Here is a 24,452-nt window from a genome sequence, read left to right as displayed (position 1 = left end):
CATCCCAGAAATTGCTTTGTTCCTGGCGCCCAAGGACTGTGCAATTCTCCCTGCTCCGTGCACAGTGGATTTAAGGAGCAATAAGCATATTCAGCGACTTAATTATCTCAGACGAGATTTTCTTCTCAATTACACTCAAGTAAATCTGAAGTGATTCCATTCAAGTGGATGATCTTAGTCCACCCTTGTAAAAAGTAAAATCAGATAAAACATTGTCCATGCATGTTAGCGAATCTCCACGCCTTTGCTGTGTCACTGCAGCAATGCTGGGAGGTTTTGGGACCATCTGAAGCAGTGGCAGTCTGTGTTTAAAACAACCTGGATGGTCCAGCAGAGATGGGGACTATTTCCTTCTGATTGCCTGATTAACATTTTAAAACCATGTTGATAATAACCTGGGGTAGTGTGACAGTTCAGCAACTTCATTCGGGGGAAACACTTAATCATATTTATTATGTAAACACAGCTTGCCATGCCCCCATTAAATTATTAATAGTACCATTAACATATTTACATATAAATCTTATAGCAATTGATGGAAATGGCTCCAAGAACCTTGCGTTAGCTCTCTTTTTATAATGGATTCTCTCTTGAAAATACCCATTTATTAAAGAGACAAAATATTAATTTTTTGTTAAATGTTCATGTCAAAAATGTCACCTTTGCAGTTTTGCAAATTGCCATTTATGCAAAACCTACTGGTTGGTATTTTCCTGTCTTAAAAATGGCCTGTTTAAAAATATTGCTTCAATAGGAGCAGTTAAGGAGAAAAGGAATAAAGATATTTCAGTGATCTCGGCAAGTTTTTTGCATTTTCATTAGTGATGAAATTGATAAGTTGAGCAAGACAAACCCAGGGGTTTGTTCCATCACTCCACACCTGGAGGTACCCTAAAATGCCTGCGGCTTAACCACTGAGCAAAACATGCACAGTTCCTTCGGTATCCTAAGGAAATAGGCAGCATGAGCGAAACAGAAGCAAGAGTGTAGAGGGTATGAAGGATTTACTGGACAGGATGAGGAGAAGAGGTTGGAGGGTAGGTTTGTCCTTCTCTGGTTTCTCCTCCAAATTCTGCATCTTTCTTAATCAGCCCTGCTCTGCTAACAAGCCTAATTAGGCTATATACTGTAATTCCTTAATACCTTCCAGGTAGCAGTGTCCAAGGGTGATTCATTCTCAGGACTGCCAACTTTCACAAGTTTATCACAAGACTCTCAGGATTTTTTTTTAATTTTGCTTCTAATAGTTTCAACCTCTGCAACGAAATGATGGTATAAGAATCTCAGTTTTCCTTCAAATAAATGGAAAATGCACACTTAGAGCTCTGCAGTCAGGGCAGAAAGCTTAAGTATGTGCTCTGAGCCTGGTCCTTAAAGCACAGAAACCAGAGAGTAAAGACAAAGATAACTGCAGGGTGGTGGAGTTGTGGGATAATTAAGGTTGAAAGAAGCTTAGGAGGTCACAGTACACTTAATTTCTGGTGCATCTGATAGTTAAATGGCACTTTCCTTTAGCATTTTTAGTATTAAAAACAGTGAGGCATAGCTCACAGTTTTGTGTGAACTGTGTGTTCCATACATCTCCATATGGTGAAGCACAAATCTCCACAGGAAGCCCTCTAGTGCTCCCACAGACATCCCACCCTGGCAGGTCAGAGCTCAGCAGGCAGGGATAAAACCAGTTTGCTGGGAAGGAGCCATAACTGGGACCTGGCCAGGGGCTCCTGTCCCAGCTCTGCTCAGGACACCTGACCTTGGCAAGCTGTGCCTCCCTCCCACACCACCCTGTTCCCACCTGGATACAGGGCTGAGCAAGGCACTTTCCCTTCCGGGGAATTATTGGAGAATTAGACCTTATTATGGTAATGCAGGAGCCAAAGAAAGACGGAAGAAGCATTACAAAGGGGTTTTTTTCCCTTTCTCAATTAAATGAATGTTCTCCTAAGCCATCGTGCCCAGCCCTCGTGTGTGCTGTTACAATTGTCTCTAAAAACTCTGTCTGATTTTTCAAGCAATTTCTCACGAAACAGGCACTTTCAGAAAAATCATAAGAAAGCAATCGTTTCAAATTGGTCATTTGGGACTCAAATTACTAATCTAATACATTTTTTATTGAGGGTTCCTGAAAGGTTCCATAAAACACAGTCTTTGAAGCTGCCCAAACTTGCCAGCCTCCCAGTTTGACAAATCAAATCCAACAATCCACTTTGCAGCTCAGGTTTAGGGCTCAGGAAGCTGCCACCGAAATAGCAGCATTTATATTTCTCTATCAATAGTGCCTATCTGGTCAGATTTTTAAATTCCCTGGGGTGTTGTGTTGATTTTCTTTTGCCTGTGCTGGATTTTTGTGTCTGTGTCCAAGCTGCAGCACTCATACTGGGGATGTTGATGGGGGAGGTTGACCTGGAATCTGCTCCTGAGCATCGTGTCTGGTCCAGCTCAGAGGAACAAGCAGGACAGAAGTTGACCCAGGCAAGGAGGCAAGGAGAGAACTGGGAGCCAGAAACTGACTTTTTTTCCTTTTTTTTTTTTTTTAATGTATAGAATTTGTATTATTTATTATATTTTGGGGGGGGGTTATTATTTATAATGTTATTTATGTTTCTCTTGAGGAATAGATGGGACCACTTTAGCAGCAGAGCACTGTGCACAGTCCCATTGAGCTTAAAGGCTGAACTGAACAGAGAAGGAAACTAAAACATGGAATTCTCATCTTCTTTCTAGGAATGAGGGCTTAAAGCACAGGAAGATTAATGAGATCAAACAGGCAATCTCTGATCCTGAGTTCCTGTGTCAGGTCATGGTCACAAGGCCATACTCCCCTCTTTGCACCAGATTTTTGGGAAAGAGGGGTAGTGCTGACCCACTTCCCAGTGGCCATTCTTGGTTACAGAGTGACACCCTCCTCACACACCAGGCACTCATCAAATATCTGTTAATTATTGTTTTGGCAGATGCTGAGAGGCGTCTGAGTGCCGCCTTGAGGTACACCCCCAAAAAAAGCATCTCTCTGATCAGGTCTAATAAAATCCAAAATAAAACTCTATGGGTTGAGAGCCAGCTCCATCTTTAAGCTGGAGAGACGGCATCCAGCAAGGAAAATCCAGCAGTTCAAGGCCAGCACCAGCTCAGCCTGCCAAGAGCCCAACCAAAATTGCTTTTCCCCTTGAAGATCTGGTGGCAGTTTTTCTTTTGCAAGCTCTGCCAGTTGGGAGCAAGGCAGAAATGTGGTTTTGGGGAGGATTTTCAAGCAGTGTCTGCTTCTTAGTTCCGCCAGCACAAGAGAGCAGAAAGGAGAGGGAAGGAGTGGGGGAGCCTCAGGAGAGACACAGAGAAAGCTGCTTGGCTTCAGGCAGAGATGGGGATGGAGAGTTTGGGAAGTGAGGCATCACCTCTGCCTGCAGCTCAGCACCCACAGAAGCACAGAGCTCATGGGGCAGGGGTTGGTACAGCGCTGATACTCAGACCTGGCAGCTTGGTGTGAATTTCCCCCTCTGAGAGAAGCCAGGCAAGCAGGAAAGGCGACTTCCCTGCCAATCCCACTGCACCCAGACTACTGCTTGCCTTGCAGCCCATAGCATCCTCTGGCTGTGTGGCTCCCTTGGTACCCATGTGGCTGGCTCACTGCTGACACACTCCCCTCTAATGCCTCCAAGGGGGGCTGTTACCATTTATTGGGTTAGCATATAGTTTTCTGCTGCCATTTCAGCTTTACTGTGGGGATAATGCACAATGTGTAGTTAAAAAGTAGAGCAGGGATTGCTTTCAAGCCAAATGTGGTGGTTTTGGGTATCAACTGGGACTGCATTGGAGTGGGGGATGCAGTGGAGGAGAGGAGGGGTGAGGCTCAGGGCAAAGGGGAGACAGTCCTGGTCCTGGTAGCCTCCAGGAGAGTGACAGCTACAGTGACTGCCCATCTTGGGAGGGAACAGCGAGGGTCTGAGCAGGTCAGGACTCAGAAAGAACAAGAAACCTGGACTTTCAATACCTTTCCCATGCTCCTCCACATCCCCTCAACCTAGCAAAGACATTTTCTCGTGCATCAGCCACGGCAGCCTGGGGAATGGGGATGAGGCTGTCCCTGTGCCCAAAAGCTGTGCCTGTGCAGGTCAGGACTGTGTGTGAAACACCAGATCCCAGCAGCAGATTAAGAGGCTGAAGCATCAGGATTTGTCCCCACTTTGTGCTGAGCATCTCTCTCTAGGGAGGGAAGGCTCTTAGGGCAGATTTCACCTTGTGCTGAGGGGTCAGCAAAAGACTCCCATGCCACTTAAATCCCACTTAAGTACTTTGCACTGGGGTGAAATTAACTCTCTCCACAGAATAAGCCATCAAGAAAAACTGATCTAAAAATCTACGCTGGGCCACAACCGAGGCACGCTTCTATTAGCAGGTAAAAAAATATTTCCCATCCTTAGAGTTAAATGAGCCAATAGTTCAATCACAGAGCAAAAAGCAGCAATAGAGACAGGGATGCTGAGTGCCTCAGGTATTGGGAATCTATGCTAGGAATCACAATAAGGAGGACTCGCCTGTGTTCTCTGTGTTTAGCAGCAGTGCTATTCAACAACCTATTTGCAAATGCCATCTTCCAAAGTCCTTTTTCTCCCCCCTTGTTAAAGTTGCAGGGATAATAGGGCAATTACAGTGCAATAAGCTAAACGCAATCCATTAGTGGCATCACAGCCATTTTTAGATCTTGGGAAAAAAAATCAAAGCTGTTTAAGTTTTCTTATTATGCACATTAAAAGGCAGGCAGCAGGGTCTGATCAAAGACACCACCACCCCTGTGCTCCCCCCACCCACCTCCTGTCCCTGTGCCTTGCCCCCCCTCTGTTCATTAGTGGTCACAGCTGTGCAGTCGGCCAATTACTTGGGAATAATAAGTACATTTTGCAGTAAATTAAATATTAATTAGTCCTTGGCAGGTTGTTTTGGGGTTTTTTCTCTTCATTTCCCTCTCTCCACCTGAAAACAGTGTAAGGGATGTGGCACTGCTATCGCCTGTGTTGGCATGTGCGTGGGAGTGGGGGAGGCTCTCCTCCATCCCTGGGCTCTTTCTCCTCCAAGCTGGCTTGCAGCAAAGCCTTTCCTGCTCTTCCTAAAGGGTTCACTGCTGCTGGACCAGGATTTGCAAACACACCCTCAGCTTGGACAGCACCTTCTTCCAGCCTGGGCATATCCCATCTCTGCCTGGCTTCCCATCCTGCATGCTCCATTTGAGCACTTTGCTCTCTGGGCAGAGCAGCATCCCTGGCTGCTTGTGATGTGTGTGTGAGGCCTCATCCTGCCCTGCTCCTGCACAGGACCCCAGCCCAGACAGTGTGTAGTGTGCCAAGTGAAAAGGGAGAAGAGTAGTCCTTGGCCAGAGGTTCAGAGGGCCCACCCAGGAGCTCTGGGGACAGAATGATCTAGTTTGGATTTCTCTAATCCCCTGTCAGATAACCTTGAACAAGTGCAGACCCTGAGAAAAAAGCCCTGCAGACAGTAGTCAGGTGAAGCCCAGACCAGATCCCAAGCATGGATCTGCTGGGACAAGCAATTCCTGAAAGTGAGCCAGATGAGCTAATTTTGATGTTCTCAACATATCAGCATGTATTACAGTTTAAAGAATGAATACAGTGGAAAGAAAAAATGGATGAAAAGAGCAGCTAAGCTTTGCATAGGAGGGATGAGAGCCTGACGTGGAGGGAAGACCTGTCCTTGCTCTGGAACACCCCAGGAGCACTGCAGAGGCTGGCACAGGAATCCTCAGCAGTCAGGACAGGAGGGGCAGATGCTCTGATGGCTCACCCATTCCCTGCTGGCATACTCCAACTGGAGCTGCTGTCCCTGTCACCTGGCCTCTGCCTCCCTAAAGTGCAGCATTACTTCTGCTGCCTGTGGCCAGACAGGAGGCTGGAAACAAGGAGATGGAGTCTTAACATCCAACTCACCACCCATCCTTCGTCCTTGCCACCAATGTCAGTGTGAGCAGAGAAAAGGGCATTTTGGGCTCCTTTTCCTTACAAATCCATTACCAAGAGTTTCTGGAGCAGAATGAGCTGTGCTAGCAAAGGCAGAGTAATCTGTGCCTGTTGGTAGATCCCAAGGTAAGAGGTTCCACTTGTTCAGCTCTTGGATTTACACTTTACTAAAAAGCTCTGTGGGCTGCCTTGTGATGTACCGTGCACGACTTCGCCCCTTGGTGCTCTTGAGTGCAATTAAGTTGTGGGCTTTTTTTAAATGTAGTTTGACAATATGCAGGTTGGGTTTGTATTTTATTTACAGCTTTTACTTAGGGACCAATAAAACCCCAGCTGGCTAATGTGAGAGCTAAAACTTGCATCTCGCTCTTTGCCTTGGATATCTTTTCTATGGTAACTATTTATTTGTGTTTCATCTTGCACAAGCTCCTCTTTCCATGCTGAGAAGCCAAGAGCTCCAGGGGCTCTTTGAAGGCTATTTGCTATAGGATAGCAACTGGTATTCTCTTTAAACACCCGTGCCTGCTTTGTCCTATAACTGGCCTCTTGGTATCAACACACAGTTTTGTGCGAGTTTCCTGTGCAAAGCTAACATTTGCACGTTCCCCTGGCAATTCTGCTTCCAGATCCCTCTTGTTCAAGCATATCCCATCATTTATTCTTGCAGGAATGAGCAGCAGTTACTCCATGTGCCAAATCAGAGGCAGCACCAAGGCTTCTTTAAAAAGGAAGATTCAGCTGGGTTGGGAATGACCACTGTGCTGCTCGGGTAGGAGGGACGTGCTGTGTGACTTTTGTGTCCAGTCAAAATGGTCCACGTTTGGATTGCAAGTATGTGGTCCCCCTATCTCTGAGCTCCAGGCTTTCATCACACAATTAAAGTGCAACAAAATCTTCTTGCAAAATCCCAGTGCATTTCACTGTCAGGCCATCAGACATTTCCACCTATGAGCATCCCTCAGACACTGACCCTGGCACGCTGGCAGAACACATGCGGAGGGTGAGATGGCACCAGGCTGGTGACACAAATCATGCTAAAAATGCCAAATAGCTGTGTTTACATGCATTCACAACCCAAGGGTCGTGCTCTTGCCATGAAATGGGAGATGAACCCTGGTGAGATGGGAGTGATGCTCCCAAGGATGCCTCTGGGAGGGAAAGATCAAGAACTGTTGCTCATAATGGCACTGGCTGCTAAAACAGTCAAAATAATCAGGGGGTGGGGAGGATGCTGAGGGGACAGATGTAGCTGGGTGATGAGTGCCTGTCGTTTGCTGGTGCATCTTCCCGGTGGCACCCCAACGTGCCCATTCTCCCTGGGGTGTCACAGGGCTTCAGTGTGCATACCCTGACATCCAGCCCCCCTTTAAACCCCAGCAGTGGTCGCTGTTACATGGATCAAAAAGGCCAGCACAAGCTCTATGAAGACACAGAAGGGAAAATATTTTGTTTCTCTCCAGTGTTATTTTTCACTCCTTCTCTTTCCCTTTCTGCCATCTCATGACTCTCTAAATTCATGGGAGCTCTTCCTCAAGGTGAAATGAAGGCTCCGGGCTGCATTTGGTAGTGCCGACAGCAGGGGATGAGGGTCAGGGAGGGTTAAGCAGGGAGGGGGCAGTGCAACAAGGCGGCCTGATCTAGTGATTAAACAAAGGGATTCAGCCAACATGTGTAAAATTAAGTGATCAAGAGTTGATTACAGAGTGCATTGATTGTGTACTGATGGATTAAACAGAGTCGTGCTCGGGATGCGATTTTCCGAGCCGGGCACGAAAAGCACAGGCAATTGACGTGTTGGCCAGAAGGACCCGCTTCTCCCAATCCCTGGCTTTTATACATTCTCCGGATAAATCTGCAGAGAGGCCCGTGGAATTATAATCGATTATCCATTTCTCAAAGTCACTTAAGGGCCCTGAGCTACAAGCTAAAGTGCCGGTGCTGCGAAGAGGCATTGGGTATGCGCCGGCATGTGCAGGTGCTGGCGCGAGGGGAAAATGTGGCAATGACCCTGTGTGCTGCAAGCTGATGAATCTATTTTCTTGTAGGAAATAGTTTTGACAGTTCAATATCTGTGTTTTCGATATGTGCCCCACACATCCCCAAGGGAGGAGAGGAGAGGAGCTGGAATGTGGCAGGGAGGGAGTGGGTGGGAGGTAGGGAAAGGCTCTACCACATCACCCCTTGGAATTATCAGTATATCACCAACTTCACAGACTGCCCTCCAAGCCAAGGGCATTGGAGCAGCATGGCTGCTTGCAAGTATCTTCTGCAGGGCCAGGGTGGTGCTGCTGCTCTTGGGGTACCTCCCTGGGCTGTGGGGGGACCCTCAGCATGGCCCAGCCTACTGGCAGTGGGGTAGTTCCTAGGCTCTTGTTTCACTGCCAGTGGTGAAGGCAAAGGTTCATTTCCAGGCTGATCCTGTCTCTCAGGATGCAGTCAGGTCCTTTGCTGAGAACTCAAAGGAGGAGGCAGGTGGGGCTGAGACAGCTGAGCAGCTGCAGCCTGGTGCAGGATCATCCTGTGTGTTTTATAGGGAGCTGGATGTGATGGTGGAATGAAGCTGGGGTAGAAACCCCCACAGGCCTTCCCCAGACCCAGTTGCAGGGCTGTTGCTCCCTCTCTCAACTGTATCCCTGTTTCTGCTACAGATTAAGCAATCAAGGCCCAAAACAGGCCCCAAATGTGTCCAGACCTCAGACCCCAGCTCTTGTACAATCTCCCTGCCAGATACAAGAATGTTTCTGTGAAACTCCCACCTTTTCTAGTTCCCACTGCCATTATTTTTTGGCATTTAAAGAAGGTGCTTTACTCCAGGTCTTTCCATCCCAAGAGCTGATGCAGAGCAAGGATAGTTAAGGCACGCTTTGGCAATGTAGCCAAACAGCTCCTTCTCTCCCACCAAGCCACCAGAAACTCCAGGCTGGATAATTCATCCAACCAGCGACAAAAAGTAGCCCTTGTAACAGCAAATAGGGCTGGAGACCAGGCCCATTGGTGGATGTTGCCCAGCTGCCAGCCCTGGGTACACAGCCCCAGGCATTCCAAGTGTCTGAGGAGGAGGAGGAGGGATGGTGAAGAGGCAGAATCATTCCCCACACTCTGCCTGGCCATGGCACAGGACTGAGAGAGCCCTGGGGTCTTCTGCCTCGCTGCCATGTGCTGGGAAGTGTGCTCTGAACCAGTGCTTCATTTTGCAAGTCCCACAGAGGAAGGACTGGCCATGGGCCATGGAGTCTGCAGAGCTGCAGGCATGATCCCAGGGTCCCAGGGGCTCTGGGGGGTTTGTCCATAGCCTGGCCAGTCTTGGATGCCTGTTATAAAAAGACCCATGGGATGGAGGGCAGCTCAAGGATGGGAGGAAATGAGGTGCATCATGCCCCAGGAGATGCCCCAGGATGGAAGGCAGAGCTGTAGGATTCCCTCAGGAGTGTTTCTGCCATGCCATGTTCACTGAATTCAAGGACCTTGACTGATGCTGGGGAGACCCAGCTGCTGCCCAGGACTTGTATGTTTGGGAGATGAATCAGTGGGTTGAAGGAAACTCCAGTTTCATTCCAGGAGCGGAAGATGGACAGCAGCAAGAAGATCCAACTCCATGGTTGTGAGCTTTTCCTGACTCATACTGGCACCCATCAGAGAATCTGGAGCAGAGAAGGGGTCACCTCAGTCCTTGGCTCCTGCTGACCTCATTTGGTCAATCTCCAGCCCAGTGAGGGGCGTGGCTGGGCATGGTTGTGCTTCCTCGGGAGAAGCCTGTGTGGGCAGGCTGCCCAGCTGTGAGAGAGGAGGACAGGGGAGGAGGCCGTGCAGCACCTTCCTTTGCTTGCTCTCTGTGTTTCCCTGTTCTCCTCTTGTGAAACCCAGGGAAGTGTTTCTGCTCAGTTCAGCATCCCCACATGGAGCAGCACCATCGGCCTGTCCCAATCCTCCTCTTCCTCTCTCCCTTGCAGGTCCCTGTCATGCTCTCCCTTTCCAGCTCTCCCGGCAGCCCGCGTCCCTCTCATCGTGAATTCATTGTCTTGTCAGCCTCTAGTTAGCCGGCATGCGTACGAATCATAAATTACCCCGCCCGGGCCTCTGCTATGCTTCAGCACAGACAAAAAAATTGCACTCCATCACCATGTCTCCCGGCTTTTAGTGGTATTGATCAATGCTGCTCCCTTCCCGCCCCCCCCCTTTTCATTTTAACCGAGCCGGTTAAGTGCAGTATCTTATTTTGTGCTGGGACAAATGAAAAGAATATTAGCAAGGGCTGAAATATATCTCTTTTTTATCTCTCTGCTACTTTTTTATTGAATCTTTCTGAGTAGGTGGCTTTCCGCAGGATGACAGCCTCATGACAGGCTCCTCATTAGAGCTGAGACAGTAATTGTGATGCATTTCCCTGCGCGGCCTTTTCACTTCTCCCCCCCCTCCTGCCTTCCCTCCTCTCTCCCTTTCCCCTGATTTGTAAAGTGATTGGATGTACAGACTCACTCCGTTTCTTAAATTATTGCCCAGCTCCATCCATCTTCACTGCCCCACACCGGGCAGCCATGATCTCCTCGGATGGAGAGCCAGGGTGGGATCACAGGGGGTTCCTCACCTCTCCTGCTGCCCAGCTGCCACTGGCCATGAGCAACATGGTGCTGAACTCAACAGGACCTGCAGCAGCCTCAGAAGGGCCCAGGGTGCTGTTCAAAGATGCATTTTTACTGAGTGACCCATGGGACCAGCCTCAGCTGGGGTTAACTGCATGGCAGCAGCACTGCACCAGTTTACACCCATCCTCTCCAGTATGCAGCTTGTCTGGACAGGCAGCTACAAGAACAACTCTTTCTTTGGAGGGAAATCAATATTTTAGCAAGCTTTTCTGCCTCAGATCTCTCTCTAGTTTTTACTCTCAAGAGAAGCAGGTGTATTTTCTAAGCTGCTTGGCAGCCTGGGCACCTTAGCAGGGAGTAGTGTCAGGGATCAGGCTCTTGGTGGGGATGCAGCAGTCTGAGTACAGGTCTTCTCTGTGACCCAGTTTGTTCATGGGGTTGCAGAGGTCCCCCTGTCTGTCTGTGTCTCTATGTGTTTTATTCACCCTCAGTGCACAAAACCAGCTGTCACTCATCCCTGTGCCTCTCTTTGCCGGATTCAAGGCAGGACTGGCTCTGTGATGTGCCAAGCACAATCCAAGTCCAGCTTCTGTTGGTGCTCTGCATCTTTGTGCTGTGATGCAGGAGTGATTCCTCAAAAATATTTTCTTGCCTGAATAGCCATTTTTTCAGGCCTCTGCCACCTTCCTGCCTGCACAGACCTCCAAAAGGCATGTGCTCCAAGGGAGGTCTGCTCAATGCTGGGTGATTCCCCAGTGGTGTGGATGCTCTTGCTGCTCTGTGAGGTGTTTGCAGAGTTAAGTTTTGCTGTGGATGCAGTCATGGCCAGACACTGAACCCAGCCACAGCACTCAAACCTGGAGTCACCTCAGTGGCTGTCACTGTCTCTGGCACCAGGATCTCCACTGCTCTATGCAGAGCAGCTGCAGCAGGGGTCAGATCCAGGGCACCCCATCCTGGGCAGCAAGTTGAGGTCTGCATCCCCCAGCCAGCAGGAGCCTGAGGGATGGGAGGACCCTGATGGAAGGAATTGGAGGTGCCCTGACCTCACCTGCAGGTTTTTGGGTGCCTACACTTTTTGGTACCAACCAGCAGGATTCAAGGCAGTGCCCAGCAGACAGGATGCCACTCTATGGGGACAGCACTGGGGACCACACCAGTAAATAACAGGGAGATGGGAGAGCAATCGTCAACATTATTCCTGCTCCCTCACTTTACTACCATATATTTTTTGCCTCTACTGTTATTCTGGAGTGCTCTGCACTAACACATGGACCATCTCTGCCTTGAGCCACTGTTGTCATCTCCCCTCCTTGGCTGCCACTTACTACCAGGGCTCTGTGAGCCTCATCAGTTGTGGTGTGGGCTCACCAGGAGAAGAGTGTTTTGCTATTTCCAAGCTAATATGGGGCTTTCTTTGAATTATTGTTTTTTGAGCTGGAAGGAAAGTAGGCTTGTCACACAAGATACCTGCTATCAGTACACAAATAACAGCAAGCCCATCATCGAATGGAAAATAATCGCCGCGGAAAGCGAGTTGCAGAGCAGCCAGAGGGATTATTACAGGAGCTGGCAGTGGCAGTGCTGTCAAGGAGCCTGTGTCAGCACTTCCATTACCACCCACCTGGTTTAGCACAGCCCCCAAAGCAGGGCACAGGGCCACGGGGCCCCAGCGTGGGGTCATTTCTATTCAGAAGAGTTTCAGATCAACTGGCTTTGATTGGGTTTAAATGATGGAGTGTTTAAGAGGGAGAGAGCAGAAATAGGAAGGTGAGATGGAGGGAGGCATCTCAAAGAGGGGGGGTTTGGTACTCACAGAAGTGGAAAAGAGTTTGAGGTAGGAGAAATCAGGAGTTGGGACTGAAGAGCTGGTCCTCATGGGAGCAAGGTTCAGCTGTCACAAGGAAGGACAGCATGGGGAGCCACAGGTGGCACCGCCTGTGCCACCCTCGGCAGCAGGTCCTGGGGAGGCACCTGGCTGTGCATCAGTGCAGATGAACAGTGCAGTTATAGACTATTTATTTCATTCATTTGGCAACTTGCTGAGCTCCTGTGCAGAGGAGGCTCTCATGCCTTGTAAACTTTGCTCATTGAGTGACGGGAGCATTGTTTACTCTGCACTGCATAGTGGTGAGGGGCTGTATGCACCCTGTGCTATCAGCACTGTTGGTGGGCTGGGTTCCTCGGGTTTTTCACTTATATGCTCTCCAAAACCGTAGTTCACATTCTGCTTGTGAGGGAAAGTTCTGCCTTCCAAGTGACACACTCCCACCCTGCAGTGCTGTCAGGGCACAGGCGCAGGGCAGGAGCAGGGGTGACTTCATGGCTCCATGCCTACCTTGTGTCCCCCGAACCTGAGCCCAGCTCCCAGCCTGGAGCCCATTACCAGCTGCTTTGCAGTGAATCAGACCTTTCCCAAGGGAATTATCTTGGATCCATATCAGTGCCACTGAATGAAGGATCCAACCCTCTATCCCCAGTGGGATCAGGAGGGCTTGGTCCAGTCCCTACCTGGGCTGGGATCCATTTGCAGATGCCCTCCGAAAGAGCCTGTGGAGAAATTCCTCCACACAGGGGTGCATGTGCGTATTGAGCACGGTGCTTTCAGAGCAGGAAATATTCGGTTTCAGCACTTGGAGTTAAACATTTCCGCGGAGCCCAGGAGACCGTGCAAACAGCGGGAGCACCAAAGCTCTGCCTTTTCATCTCTCTGGCACCGGCGAGCGGGGGGTCGGCAGCGAGGGAAGCACGGCAGAGCTGCGGAGGGTAAACACTGGAGCCGAGCCTACCGAGTAACCAGAGAGTGAAGGGGAGAGAGAGGGGCAAAGAAAACAAAAACACAGCTGCCAAAAAACAAAAGCCTGAAAAGAGCCATTCAGTGTCGCCCAGGAGCGGGTTTGGCACAGGGCAGGGAGGGATAAGCAGGGAGCAGGCGTAGGTCCCTCCTGCTCAGGGATATGGGCCCTTTGTTTTGCCCTGGGCAAATCAATGCCCTCTGCTCCACCCAGAGGGGTGAGCACTTACACCCCAGCACCATCCACCCACACACATGATGTAGCATCCTTTGTTTGCTCCTGGATATCAGGATGTCCCTGCTCTGCAGAGGAGAGGTGGGCTGTATGCATCTCTCTCCACCCTGGTGTTCATAAACCAAGAGAACTGAGGACTTGCCATGCCCATCCTCTCCCTCTCCTCACAACCCAGCATCCTCCACCCTGGAGATGGGTACCACTGCCTGGAGCAGGTCACCACAGTGTGGGTGTGTGCCAGGCTCTGGGCATGCTGCAGATGGGGAAGCTGCTGATTTGGGGAGACGCATTCCAGGAGAAGCCTCTGTGGCACTGCAGGCCTGCAGCGGTGCCATAGACCTGGGGAGGCTTGCGTAGGTGTCCTCCTGGCACGGGAGAGGATCCCTCCTTCCTGCCTGTCAGCTGCGCTTAGCCCTGCTCCTGTGAAACCGAGCTGTCAGCCCCCAGGGCCAGGAGCCGGGGCTGCTTCTGTCTCCTGCTTTGCAGTCTGTACATCAGGGACTTGGCTGTGTGTCCCGGTTCCTGTGCTCCTGCCCCTCTGGAAGCCCTTGTTTCAGTGCAAGCACCAGCCTCCTGCACTGACCAGAGCAAGGGGATCTTCCCTGGCTGTCATGGGGATGTGGAGTGACAGCTGTCACATCCTTCCTTGGCACAAATTCATCACTGTACCATTGGTGTAGCTGATGGGTAAGGCCACTGCTGCTCATTTCTCCTGCTGGTCTGGGCTGGGGTTGGGAGCAGTCATGGAAGACAGCAAGGCTTCTTCTCATGGCCTGAGATCCCTCCTGGTTGCCCCAGCCATTGAAATCCAAAGTCGCCTCTGCTTAGGAACATGCACCCCATGGAGGAGTACCATAGAACAAGCAGGGTGTGAGGCCTTGGGTGTGCAGGGGGTTAAACATCCCAGCAGTCTGGTGTGCCAGCTGGTCCCCAGCAGGGCACCCTGACTCTGCAGCCTGATCCAAGGCTGCCAATCCCAGTTCTGTGGTCCAGGACAGTCCATCACCTCCTGCTGGACAAAGAACATCTCTGGGTTCCCCAGGGAGCAGAGACACGGGGATGCCCAACCTCTGTTCCACCCTTTGGTGCTGCTGAGAGCATCCCAGCCCCAGCAGCCACAGCTGTGGTGGTGATGGGGGCTCGTGGGCCCCAGGGCAGTGGCCTGGGCCAGGAGTGGGGGTGCAGAGCAGCAGGGTGGAGGGCAGCCTGTTTACCCATCCATCTGTACACCCCACAGCGGGGATCCAGCAGGATTTCCCGTCCCTCAAAGGCTGCCTGTTTATTTTGGGAGGGAGACTCAGACAGCTCCATTGTTTCGCTGTGAAGTTGGGGTTATAAATAGCAGGTGGTCGGGGACGCTCCTGGGCTATTTTGGGCCCCCACTAGACAAAAGTGGAAAAGCTCCAAGAGGAAGATGGAATTACTGAAATGCCGACCTTTCCCGGAAGGGTCAGCAGGAGCTGGATGTTTGGGTTTGGACTGGATTCTGGGCATTATTTAAACATGAGAGAAGGAGGAGAGAGGAGGATGTTCCAAGTTGCATGGGCTGCCAAAAATCAGTGTGTCCTCCCTGGCAGAAGGGTGGTGGGAATGAGGGCCCAAGGCACCTGGGATCTGCCTGGGAGCCTCTGGGAGTGGCCCAAGGCCAGAGGAGAGACCAGTCAGGTTTTCCTCCTGGCTCTGCAACTGGGAGAGTTCCAGTGGAAAGGCAAGCTGGGAAGGTAGGGAATGCACCCTAGCACTGGCCTCCCCCAACTTGCCTCTTATGCCTCAGTTTCTTCCATCTCCTATAGAGGTGCTGAAGAAAAGGGCAGGTAAATATCCCAGTGACAGCCCTGCTTCCACCAGGCCCTTACACTTTGTCCTGCTGAAGGGCAAAGATAAGCCAATGTGACTCTCAAACTTACTTCAGACCCCTATCTCTTGTTAAATGCTTGTGCCAGGCAGTTATACAGAGAGAAGCAGCGACCCAGTAAAGCTGCTCACGCCAATGTTTTATCCTTTGAGAAGGTCTATTCCTTTAATGGGGATTCATTTAACTGGGCTCCACCATCATTAGGAACCATAAAATGGCACCTTTTGGCTCCTGATTGGAAGGCCACATTGCACACAGCCCCCTCGTATCCAGCACCGGCTGCTTTATTGTGCATTACTGCCTCTCACTCGGATTTAACCAATTTGATCCATGTCTAATACATAAATAAATAATCCAGCAGGAGGGTTCATGCTGGATGACAAGAGGCAGCTATAAAGCACGTTCCTCCCTGCCAGAGCCATCTGAGCCAGGCTCCGCACGCCCTCTCATGAGCAGAGCTGCTAGTACAGCTGGGAGAGGGGGCCTGGGGACCTGAGGGCTTCCCTCTTTTATGGGAACTTCATTGTTTGCTTTAGAATTTTATTTTATGTTAAATAGACGCTGTATATTCCTTACAGAGGGGGCAATAAAGTTTCTGAGCTGGAAGAAATTGGCTTCAGATCAGGGAGTGAACCAGGGAGATGTGGCTGGGCAGGGAAGCAGAAGACAGGATTGAGAGTAAGGAGGGTGTGAGGAAATGTGTTGCTTGCAGATCTGCCCCAGAGGCTCAACCCAGCAAGGATTAGGGTACACAGGCAGCCCCAAATCCACCCAGGGGTGATACAGCCCCAGGGGCCCAGAACTCTGGGGTCTGGAGCTGCTGGTGGTGCAGGGGGTTCAAGGGGCCCAAGCCCAGCCCTGGGAAAGGGTGAGCAATCCTGGGTGAGCATCTAGACCTGCTCCCAGTGCATCCACAGCCTCACACCATGGGTTTTCCTCTGCCTCCCAACACGGTGTGCCCATGGAGATTTACTCTGCCCTTCATAGAGAGGATCATCCTGACCCACCCAACTTCAGGAGTGTCAAGGAGGATGAAGATGGCTCTTTTATAATGAGTTAATCGGAACAGTGAGCAGTGTAGAGTCAACCATCTACTCCAGATCATGTCACCTGAACCTCAAATGGGAAGCTGGGTTTGCACAGGGGCACTTCCAGAATGTGGCTGTTGTTCTCTCCCTGTAAGAGTGGAGGGCCCACAGCCAGGCTTGGGATGCTCTTGTGTCAGTTGCTGAGCCACTGCAGGAGAGAGCCAATCCCTGCCCCAGGCACCGCAGGATGGAGAGGGAATTAGGGCTATACCATGAGAAAATCCCTGGATTTCAGTCCTGTGCTAGGACAGGAACCAAAGCAGAGCACGGACAATGCTGATGGCAGCTGATCTGAGCTAAAGCTTTTTCCCTTCTTTTCCTTCTCACAGGCAAAAAGAAAGCAACTTTGTTTGACAGCCAGGCTCCAATCTGCCCCATCTGCCAGGTCCTTCTTCGCCCCGGGGAGTTGCAGGAGCACATGGAGCAGGAGCTGGAGAAGCTCACACAGCTGAACATCAGGTAAGCAGCTCCCTGGGGTCAATCAGCATCCCTGGGGGCCTGGCTGGGGCACCTGCATGGGGCAGAGAAGATGGTGGTGCCCACAGCTACAAGGTGTGGGGGATCTAGTGCTAGCCAATGGGGCAGAAACATTTCTCTGGAGTTCACTGCAATGGTAAAGGCAGGCAGAAATCCCTCCTGGAGGTCACAGACATCCCTTTCCCTGTGGAGGTGTGTGTACTGAGCAGCTCTCATTTTGCTGACACCCCGTGATGGAGCAGCCCTGCAGCATTGGTGCACGCTGCTCCTCAGCTGCCTTCAGCTCCCTTCTGCTACCCTCAGTGCAAAAAAGTCACCTATTAAAAAAAGAAAAAATAGCCTTTTAACTGCTAGCAGTTATTTAGGAAATGGCTGCAGCCAAGGGTTGGCAAATCCCTGCCCCTGCCTTAATAAAAGTCAGCAGCCTTGGGAAAGAGCGTGTTTATTTCAATTATTAATGAATTCTCTGGTCATTAAAAGGTGAGGAAAGGAATCAAACTGCCTACTAGAAGCAAAGTTACATCAGCAGGTTGTAGGAGAGGAGGGACAGCATGTGTGTCAGTGTGTGTGTGTGCAAGTGGTGTGCACAGTATGGAGGATGCAGAATCCATCCCTGCTTGGCTTGGATCTTCTTGGATTCAGTGATAGGTATTGCAGATGGAGGGAGCAGGAGGGAGCTTTAGTTAGAGAAGGAGACACCTCCCAGAATGGATCTGGGTTGAGATATCCCAAATTTGGCACCTGCAGCCTCAGGCTGACACCCACATTCCCTGTGCACAGGAAGATAGGGAAGGGGGAAGCAGGGAACAGGCAGCCATTTATCCCCTGTGACACCCAGTCCCCTTGCAAGAGTAATTTATGGTGTAATTTGGGCCGCATCCAACTTAATAAAGGGCCACTGCAAATTAGTGAACAGGTTTAAATGAACAGAAGCAATTAGTGCTCGGAGGAGCCCATCAAAGAAGTTGGGCCAATATCAGAGCGAAACTGAAACTGCAAGCCAGGAGCAGAGGCTGGCTGGCGCGAAGTGGTGATGGGAAGGTGGCGTTTAATGGGAAAGGAAAGGAAACCCTAAATCATAAAGCGTGACAAGGGCCATTGTGGGCCAGCTGACAAATGAAAAAGAATGGCATTATTCCTTTAAATAACAGCAGCAGTTAGAGAGGAGACAGCTCTCCCTGGCTTGCCCTCGCTTCCCTGGCCTGCTCCACTCGGCCACGCAGGCGGCGAGGAAGAATCAGAGGTCTTTATTAATTATTAAATAACGACTCCCTCCGTAGTGTGATAGATAACGTTCAATCTAGGCGATGGATTCAGGCCATGGAGGCTAATCTGTAACACAGCAGCTCCCCATAGGGATGGGCTCTCCCAGTCCTGGAGAAGCCGAGGCAGGGACCAGGGCAGCAGCAGGCAGGAAGGGCAGGATTTGCAGTGGGGTGTGATGGGGTTGAGTCCCCTGCACTGCCCAGCCCCAGCAGGCAGCTCGCTACAGTGGGTTGCTCCGTTTCCCATTCCCCCACCTTTCCTGCCTGGAGAAGCCAGGAGCAAGAACACATCAACAAGAGAAGAGAGAAACTAATAATGATCTCAAATAACCCAATAAACATAAAAATAAAATGTAGGCCTATAAACGCGACGGGCACTGGCAGCCCTGGCCGCTCCCTGCCAATACCGACTTGTTACCGAAATGGCCCAGCAGCTGTTACTTATCAGCCTGATGGGGAGAAGCAAACCAGGGGGCTGCTTTCCAAGGGCTTTTTTTTTTTCTAATTTAAAGAGGATGCAGCCAATCATGGCTTGTGATGTTAAGTTTTAATAAACCTTAATGATTTGCAACAAAATCGTAGATTTCCTGTGCTTGGGGAAGTCAGATCCCCTTCTGCCCACTGAGCTTGCAGCACTGGAGGCTTGGTGGTCACTAGATCAACTCTAGAAAAGGGATTTCTCCAGGAGCTTCTAGGGGCTGAGATACAAGGAAGCTGTAGGCACCACCTGGATGATGCTACCCATGTCCCAGATCACCACAAGCAGCTCACCCACTCCAATGAACCCCTTTCCCATCTGGTGGGAATGGGGTTTGCTATCCCCCAGAGACAGGGACAGTGCTTTTTCCCTCCAAGGGCAGTACTGGTGTGACCATCCTGGCCTCAGGACAAGGACATCTCAAGGTCAACCCAGCTGGAGCATCTTGCAGCAAGGCAGGAGGAGCCATGCTGGCAACAGGGCAGCACCCACCATGCCTCAGCAGTCCTGTGCATGTACCAGGGACTAAACCCAGCTTTTGCGCCAGTGATGGACATCACTCAGGAGGATCCAACCCTGCTGCAGGGTCCAGCTTTCCCTTGAAAAAGCTGCCTTGGATGGGAATGAGGCACCTGGGTTTCTAGCTCTGCTGCTTTCTTGGTGTGTCCAGTCTCCCACAGCATAGGGAGAGACTTGCTTGTGCTCACCCCACGGCTCCTCCACACTGTGTGGGTCCAACTGAGCCTTGTGCACACTCCACGCAGCTAAGCAGGGCTCTCTGAATGCAAATTTCATTTCTGAGCCACTGGCGCTGTTTCAAGAGCCGGCAGCCTCCGAGCCCTTTTTGGTGTTACATATGTAACAGCCTCATTGAACTTGACATGTCAAATTCAGGCCATTTGTGCAAAATCTCCCTTTAATAATACCGTTTCATTTCGCTCAAATGAGACTTGAATGCATGTAAAATGGAAAAGGATATTTAAGCGCTAACATTAGGCAGATGTCTTGCCAGAGGCCGATTGAATATATGAGATTTTGAAGTGCTTAACACGTTTTCGGTGCTCCCTCTTAGAATATGTCACCTGGCTTTCTTTTTTCTCCCCCTCTTTCCCTCCCCACCTGCCCCCCCTTTAAGTGAAGGGTATAAATTGAAAGAAAACAAAACTACAAGCCTTGGTTTTATGGGGTTTAACTCTTGCCAGGCAAGACTGTTGGTATTCCTCCTCCAAAGGGAAATTGCCTTGGAGCTCACCTTTGCAGAGCACAGGCTCAAAGCAGCAGAGAGTGGGAGGCAGGTGAGGGGTGGCCCCATGATGCAGGGCAGAAGGGATGCTCTCCTCGCCCTGCCTGTGCAGTCAGAGAGCAAAAGGTGCCCATCTGAGCAGCTAAGAGCCCCCCAAGGCAAAAATAAGAAATAATAACAGCGACCCTTTGTATGTGTCTGTGCCCTGTGCCTCAGCCAGGCTGGTCAATGCAGAATATTCCTGGTTTGTGTGCATGAAGCTGATCTGGATGTGAGTCTCCTATCCTCACTCAATATATATTTACTTGCTTTACACCTCATCCGTGTTAAAGGCAAAGCACACTGAAATGTGAGACTCTTTCTGGAGCTGTCGGTGGCCCCAGCTCCAAGCTTCAGCTGCTGCTCTGGCAGCATTTCCCCAGCCTAGAGCTACCTAGGCAGTGCAGGTGGGCACTCTAGAGCATTCTAGAGCAGCACCCAGGGGTGTCCCTCAGGACACACACACACACACACACACACACCCCCGTGTGCATTGCTGTGTGTCACCCTGCAGGTAAATACTCTGAGCAGAGGTGGCAGTGGGCAGCAGCACCCTTCATCCCTGCCTGCTTTCCCCAGGCAGCGACCTCAGAGCGCTGCTGATGAAGGGGAGGTTGGGTGGAGAAGGGCAGGTTTGGGGCTCTGGTTTGAGTTCAGGGTGGGAGGAAAGATGAATTTGAGGGTAGAAGTAAAGGAGGAAGTAAGAGCTGTAGAGCCAGCCTCAGCTGATGCTCCACAATGATTCTTTCTAGAGTTTGAGGAAGAGACATTTATTGGCCATTTAAAAAACCTTAAGAAGCCACATTACAAATATTACAGTTGCTGAGTTCAGCAGTTTGAATGTTGGGAATGTGCCTTTGGATGCAGTGGTTTTAATAGCATAACAAGCTGTTCTTGAATACGCAATGCTCCTTTAAAAATATTTGGCAGGGGGTGTTTTTATTTCATTGTGTGACAGCTGACAGATTCTCCCCTGCATTAGGAGCAGCAAGCCTATGCTTCAGAGCTGGGATTTCACCTCCCCAAAAATGGATGAGGTGTATCAGTATAGCTGGGGAGTGGTCCAGAGGGTGAAGCAGTGAGGGTGATGACGTTCTCAAAGCGCCCCATGGCTGTGCAAACTCTCCCCTCATTCACTTTTCTTTCTTTTTTCCTTTGCAATCAGTACTGATTATTCTGAGCATGTTTGTATCACAAAGTGCCCACCTGTTGCCTGCTCCCAGCTCGGGCCATCAGCTCTCATTGCTCCTTGCCATTCTGCTGGGGGCGTGGGGACACATCCCTGCACATCCAGCATCTCAGGAGCTACTGATTTCCCCTAATGACCTTTCTGTGTGTCCAGGAATAATTCCTCTTCTGCTTTTGTGATTACGAAGCATTTCCCGGAGCACAGAGGGCAGCGGGGTCTCACACCTTGGTGCAGATGCAAAGTGCTGCAGGCTGTTTTCTGTGACCTCAAAGATGCTGTCACAAAGAACCAAATAGTGTCAGGCAAAGGAGGGCAGAGTAAGATGTAGTGGGAATGGCTGTGTCAAAGAGGGTGAAGTGCCCAGATGGGGGATTTAGCTTGACTTTTGGAGCCAGCTTTGATTCGTGTCAGAGGAAAAAGAGCCAACCCCAGGACTTTGGTGAACCAGCTCCTGTAGCAGCATTCAGTGCACCTCTGCCCAGGCTGAAATCTTCCTTTGGGTTCTATATGAAGCTTCCTCTTCCTTGTTTGCACACATGCTCTCTTCCTCTCACTGTTCTTAATCCTCTCTTCTTTGCAGCCAGAAGCAGAAAGTGCTTCCTCAGTCCCTGGCACTGTACAGAGCATCCTCACCCTGCTGTGAGGAGCTTCAGCTCCTGGTTTCTTTATGCAGAGAGGCACAGTAGTGACTCTTCTCAGGGGACAGAGGCAGCTCTGGGTCCAGTGGGATAAGAAATAAGGAGGAAACTGGCAAGATAGCTGAAACACAAAGGCTGTGGGGCCTTGGGAAGTAAACTGGTCACAAGGCAAGTTGACTGTTCTTGAGAGATGTATCCAGACCTATGGAAATGTGTCCTGCTTTTCACTTCTTTCACAGGTTGTTTTCCCAGTGTTTCATGGTCTTTCTGATTAAAGTCATCCCATGCTAGCCCCTCAGACTCTGCACTGGAGACTCCTGCTAATGGACAGGTTGGCAAGCACATCATCCCTGCGTGCCCAAATGACAGGGCTTGGTCTGTTGCTCCTAGTCACAATAAGGACCCAGAGCAGGCTATGAGATGTGCCTCACACTCCTCTCCTGCTCAGGGAACCCTCTGTTCAAATACAGCTGCTCCTTTCCTTGCACTGCCCCAGAGCAGTGTTCCTTTCATTTCTGTGGGCTCTGCCAAGCGCTGTGCTGTCCCTAAGGACCTCTGGAGGACCTTCCCAGGGCCAGCATGGGTGGCTGCTGGGGAAGGGTGAGTGGCCATGCTGCCAGGCCCTGCAGGATAAATAGGGTGTGTAAAACACGAATTAGCTCTGTTGTCATGTGTCACATCAGGGTCATGGCTCTCGCCTCAGGTCTCCTTGATTTATGCCTGGGGACTTTAACTTGATGACCAGGTACTTCCCCAGACTTCTTGTGCAGCAGATGCTGCAGGTCCCCCAGCCTCTGAATGAGAGAGGTTAGAAATGGTTTGGAGTGAAGGGTTTTTTCCAATGCTCTGTTGGAATACATGATTCCCTTCCTTGCATGCAAGTGGACACCTGCGGGCTCTGCAGAGAGAGGAAGGAGCCCTGACCAACAAGTGAGATTGCAAGCAGGCATTGCAACCTCCTGCTCCTCAACTTACCCCATCTCTTTCTTCCTTCTTTTTCCCTCTTCTTTTTCCACCTTCTTCTTTTCTTCTCTTCCCTTTCTCCCCCTCTTCTTCCCCCTCCCTCCATCTCTCCCCACCCCCCAGTATCAAGGCGACATCTCCAAGCCAAGTACTTTTAATTTCGCCCGTGGCCCTTGCTGACACGGTGGATATGCACAGCAAGTTAAATTCCCGCCTGATCAATAAAGCAGAAGCAGTGTGTCCGACTGGTCGATATTTTTTTATCTGTCTTCAGCCCAGTCCTGCTGATGACAGCCCCCTGCGCTTCAGCAAAGGCACTCAAGGGCATCGGGCTTTGGCAACACAGCTCTTTTTTTTTTTTATTTAAATTTTAAAAAAAACCCAGATGCCTACAGAAAAAAAAAAAAGTTCATGGAGTTTGGCCTTTGCTTAATAACGTTTTATGATTTATCTTAATTTTTAATTGAAAAAAATTTGCGAATTAATTGATTTCTGGGACTTGCCAATTAACATTGTAATTGGGTGCATGATAAATTTCAAGGGAGCATCATTTTTCTCCCTCTCCCCCTTGTCATGGAGAAGGAGAACTGCGAGGGCAGCTGCTTCCTATCCATACGACCCCCGCTCTTTCCCGAGGTGCTGCTGCCCTCCTCCCCCCTTGCTACTGTATCTTAAAGAAGGAACAAGAAAGCTAATAAAGTCGTGTTATTAGAGTCTCGCCAGAGGTGACCCCTCAAGGCATAAATCCAGGCCGGGGAGATGCTGGGGACAGGTGCTATTAAGCGCCTGAGCGTGCCTTGCAGGTGGGACTGGGCACCTCTCCTGCAGCCCCCTCTCCCCGGCTCCCAGCACTTTCCCAAAGGGCTCTGCTGTCCCCCAAGGTGCTCAGTCAGGCAGTTCATTGTCTGTGATGTCTCCTCAGTGCTCCTCCTGGGTGTGAGGCCTCCATGATTGCTCTGCAGACAGTGTTCACCAGCAAAACCAGGCTGTGGGGACAGGCTGGTGTTTGGGAGCTGCTCCAGGGACACAGAATGGGTTTTCCCATCCTGTTCTACCCTGATTCCCTGGGGAAGAGAGTCCTGCCCCACAGCAGCAGTGGGGCATCCCATGCCACCCACAGCAGAGGTGTTCAGCACAGAACCTCAGCCCTCAATCAGGAGGGGCCAGTTTCATTTTCCATTTTTTTACAGATGCATCTCCAGCTGGGTGGTATCACCTGAAGCTTTCTCCAGCAGTTTGACTCCTGTCCAATTTAAATTAGACTTGCCTGAAGTGTCAGCTTCTTGGTGATCTCCAAGGAGGGTCAGGACCACGTGCCACCACAAGGCAGCTAACAGGGTCACATCCCTGTATGGGGTGTGGAGAAGTGGGTGAGCTGGCTGCTACCAAAATGAGGAGTGAGGACACAGTGTGGGGTTGGGGCAGTAAGAACGAGGTGTCCTGGGGCACTGAGACAGAGAGTGAAACTACCAAGTAAATTGAAGCATGCTTACTCTCTAATGCTCCTCCCACCCACTCCCCATGTTGGTATGGATCACCTTGCCACAGTCACCTCAGGTGTCCCATGCATCCTCTAAACCCCAGTGAGCTTGGATGGGGCTCCACTGTGCCATCCTGGTGCTCCTGCTGCACCCCAGTC

General features: G+C 50.5%; 1 protein-coding gene across 6 annotated transcripts in view; it reads left to right on the top strand.

Annotated features, from left to right (window-relative positions):
* RNF220 (ring finger protein 220) overlaps positions 1-24,452 on the top strand; it is a 213,741-nt gene that overhangs the window by 117,567 nt on the left and 71,722 nt on the right. For all 6 annotated transcript variants that reach the window (XM_074545911.1, XM_074545912.1, XM_074545913.1 and 3 more), the window contains one exon: positions 16,851-16,980. In XM_074545911.1, the coding sequence (XP_074402012.1) occupies positions 16,851-16,980 (130 nt within the window). The remainder of the gene's footprint in view (positions 1-16,850; positions 16,981-24,452) is intronic.

The sequence above is a fragment of the Zonotrichia albicollis genome, chromosome 8, assembly GCF_047830755.1.
Source record: "Zonotrichia albicollis isolate bZonAlb1 chromosome 8, bZonAlb1.hap1, whole genome shotgun sequence".
Taxonomy (NCBI): Eukaryota; Metazoa; Chordata; class Aves; order Passeriformes; family Passerellidae; genus Zonotrichia; species Zonotrichia albicollis.
The sequence above is the reverse complement of the archived record's forward strand: the minus strand, read 5'-3'. Positions and strand labels throughout refer to the sequence as shown.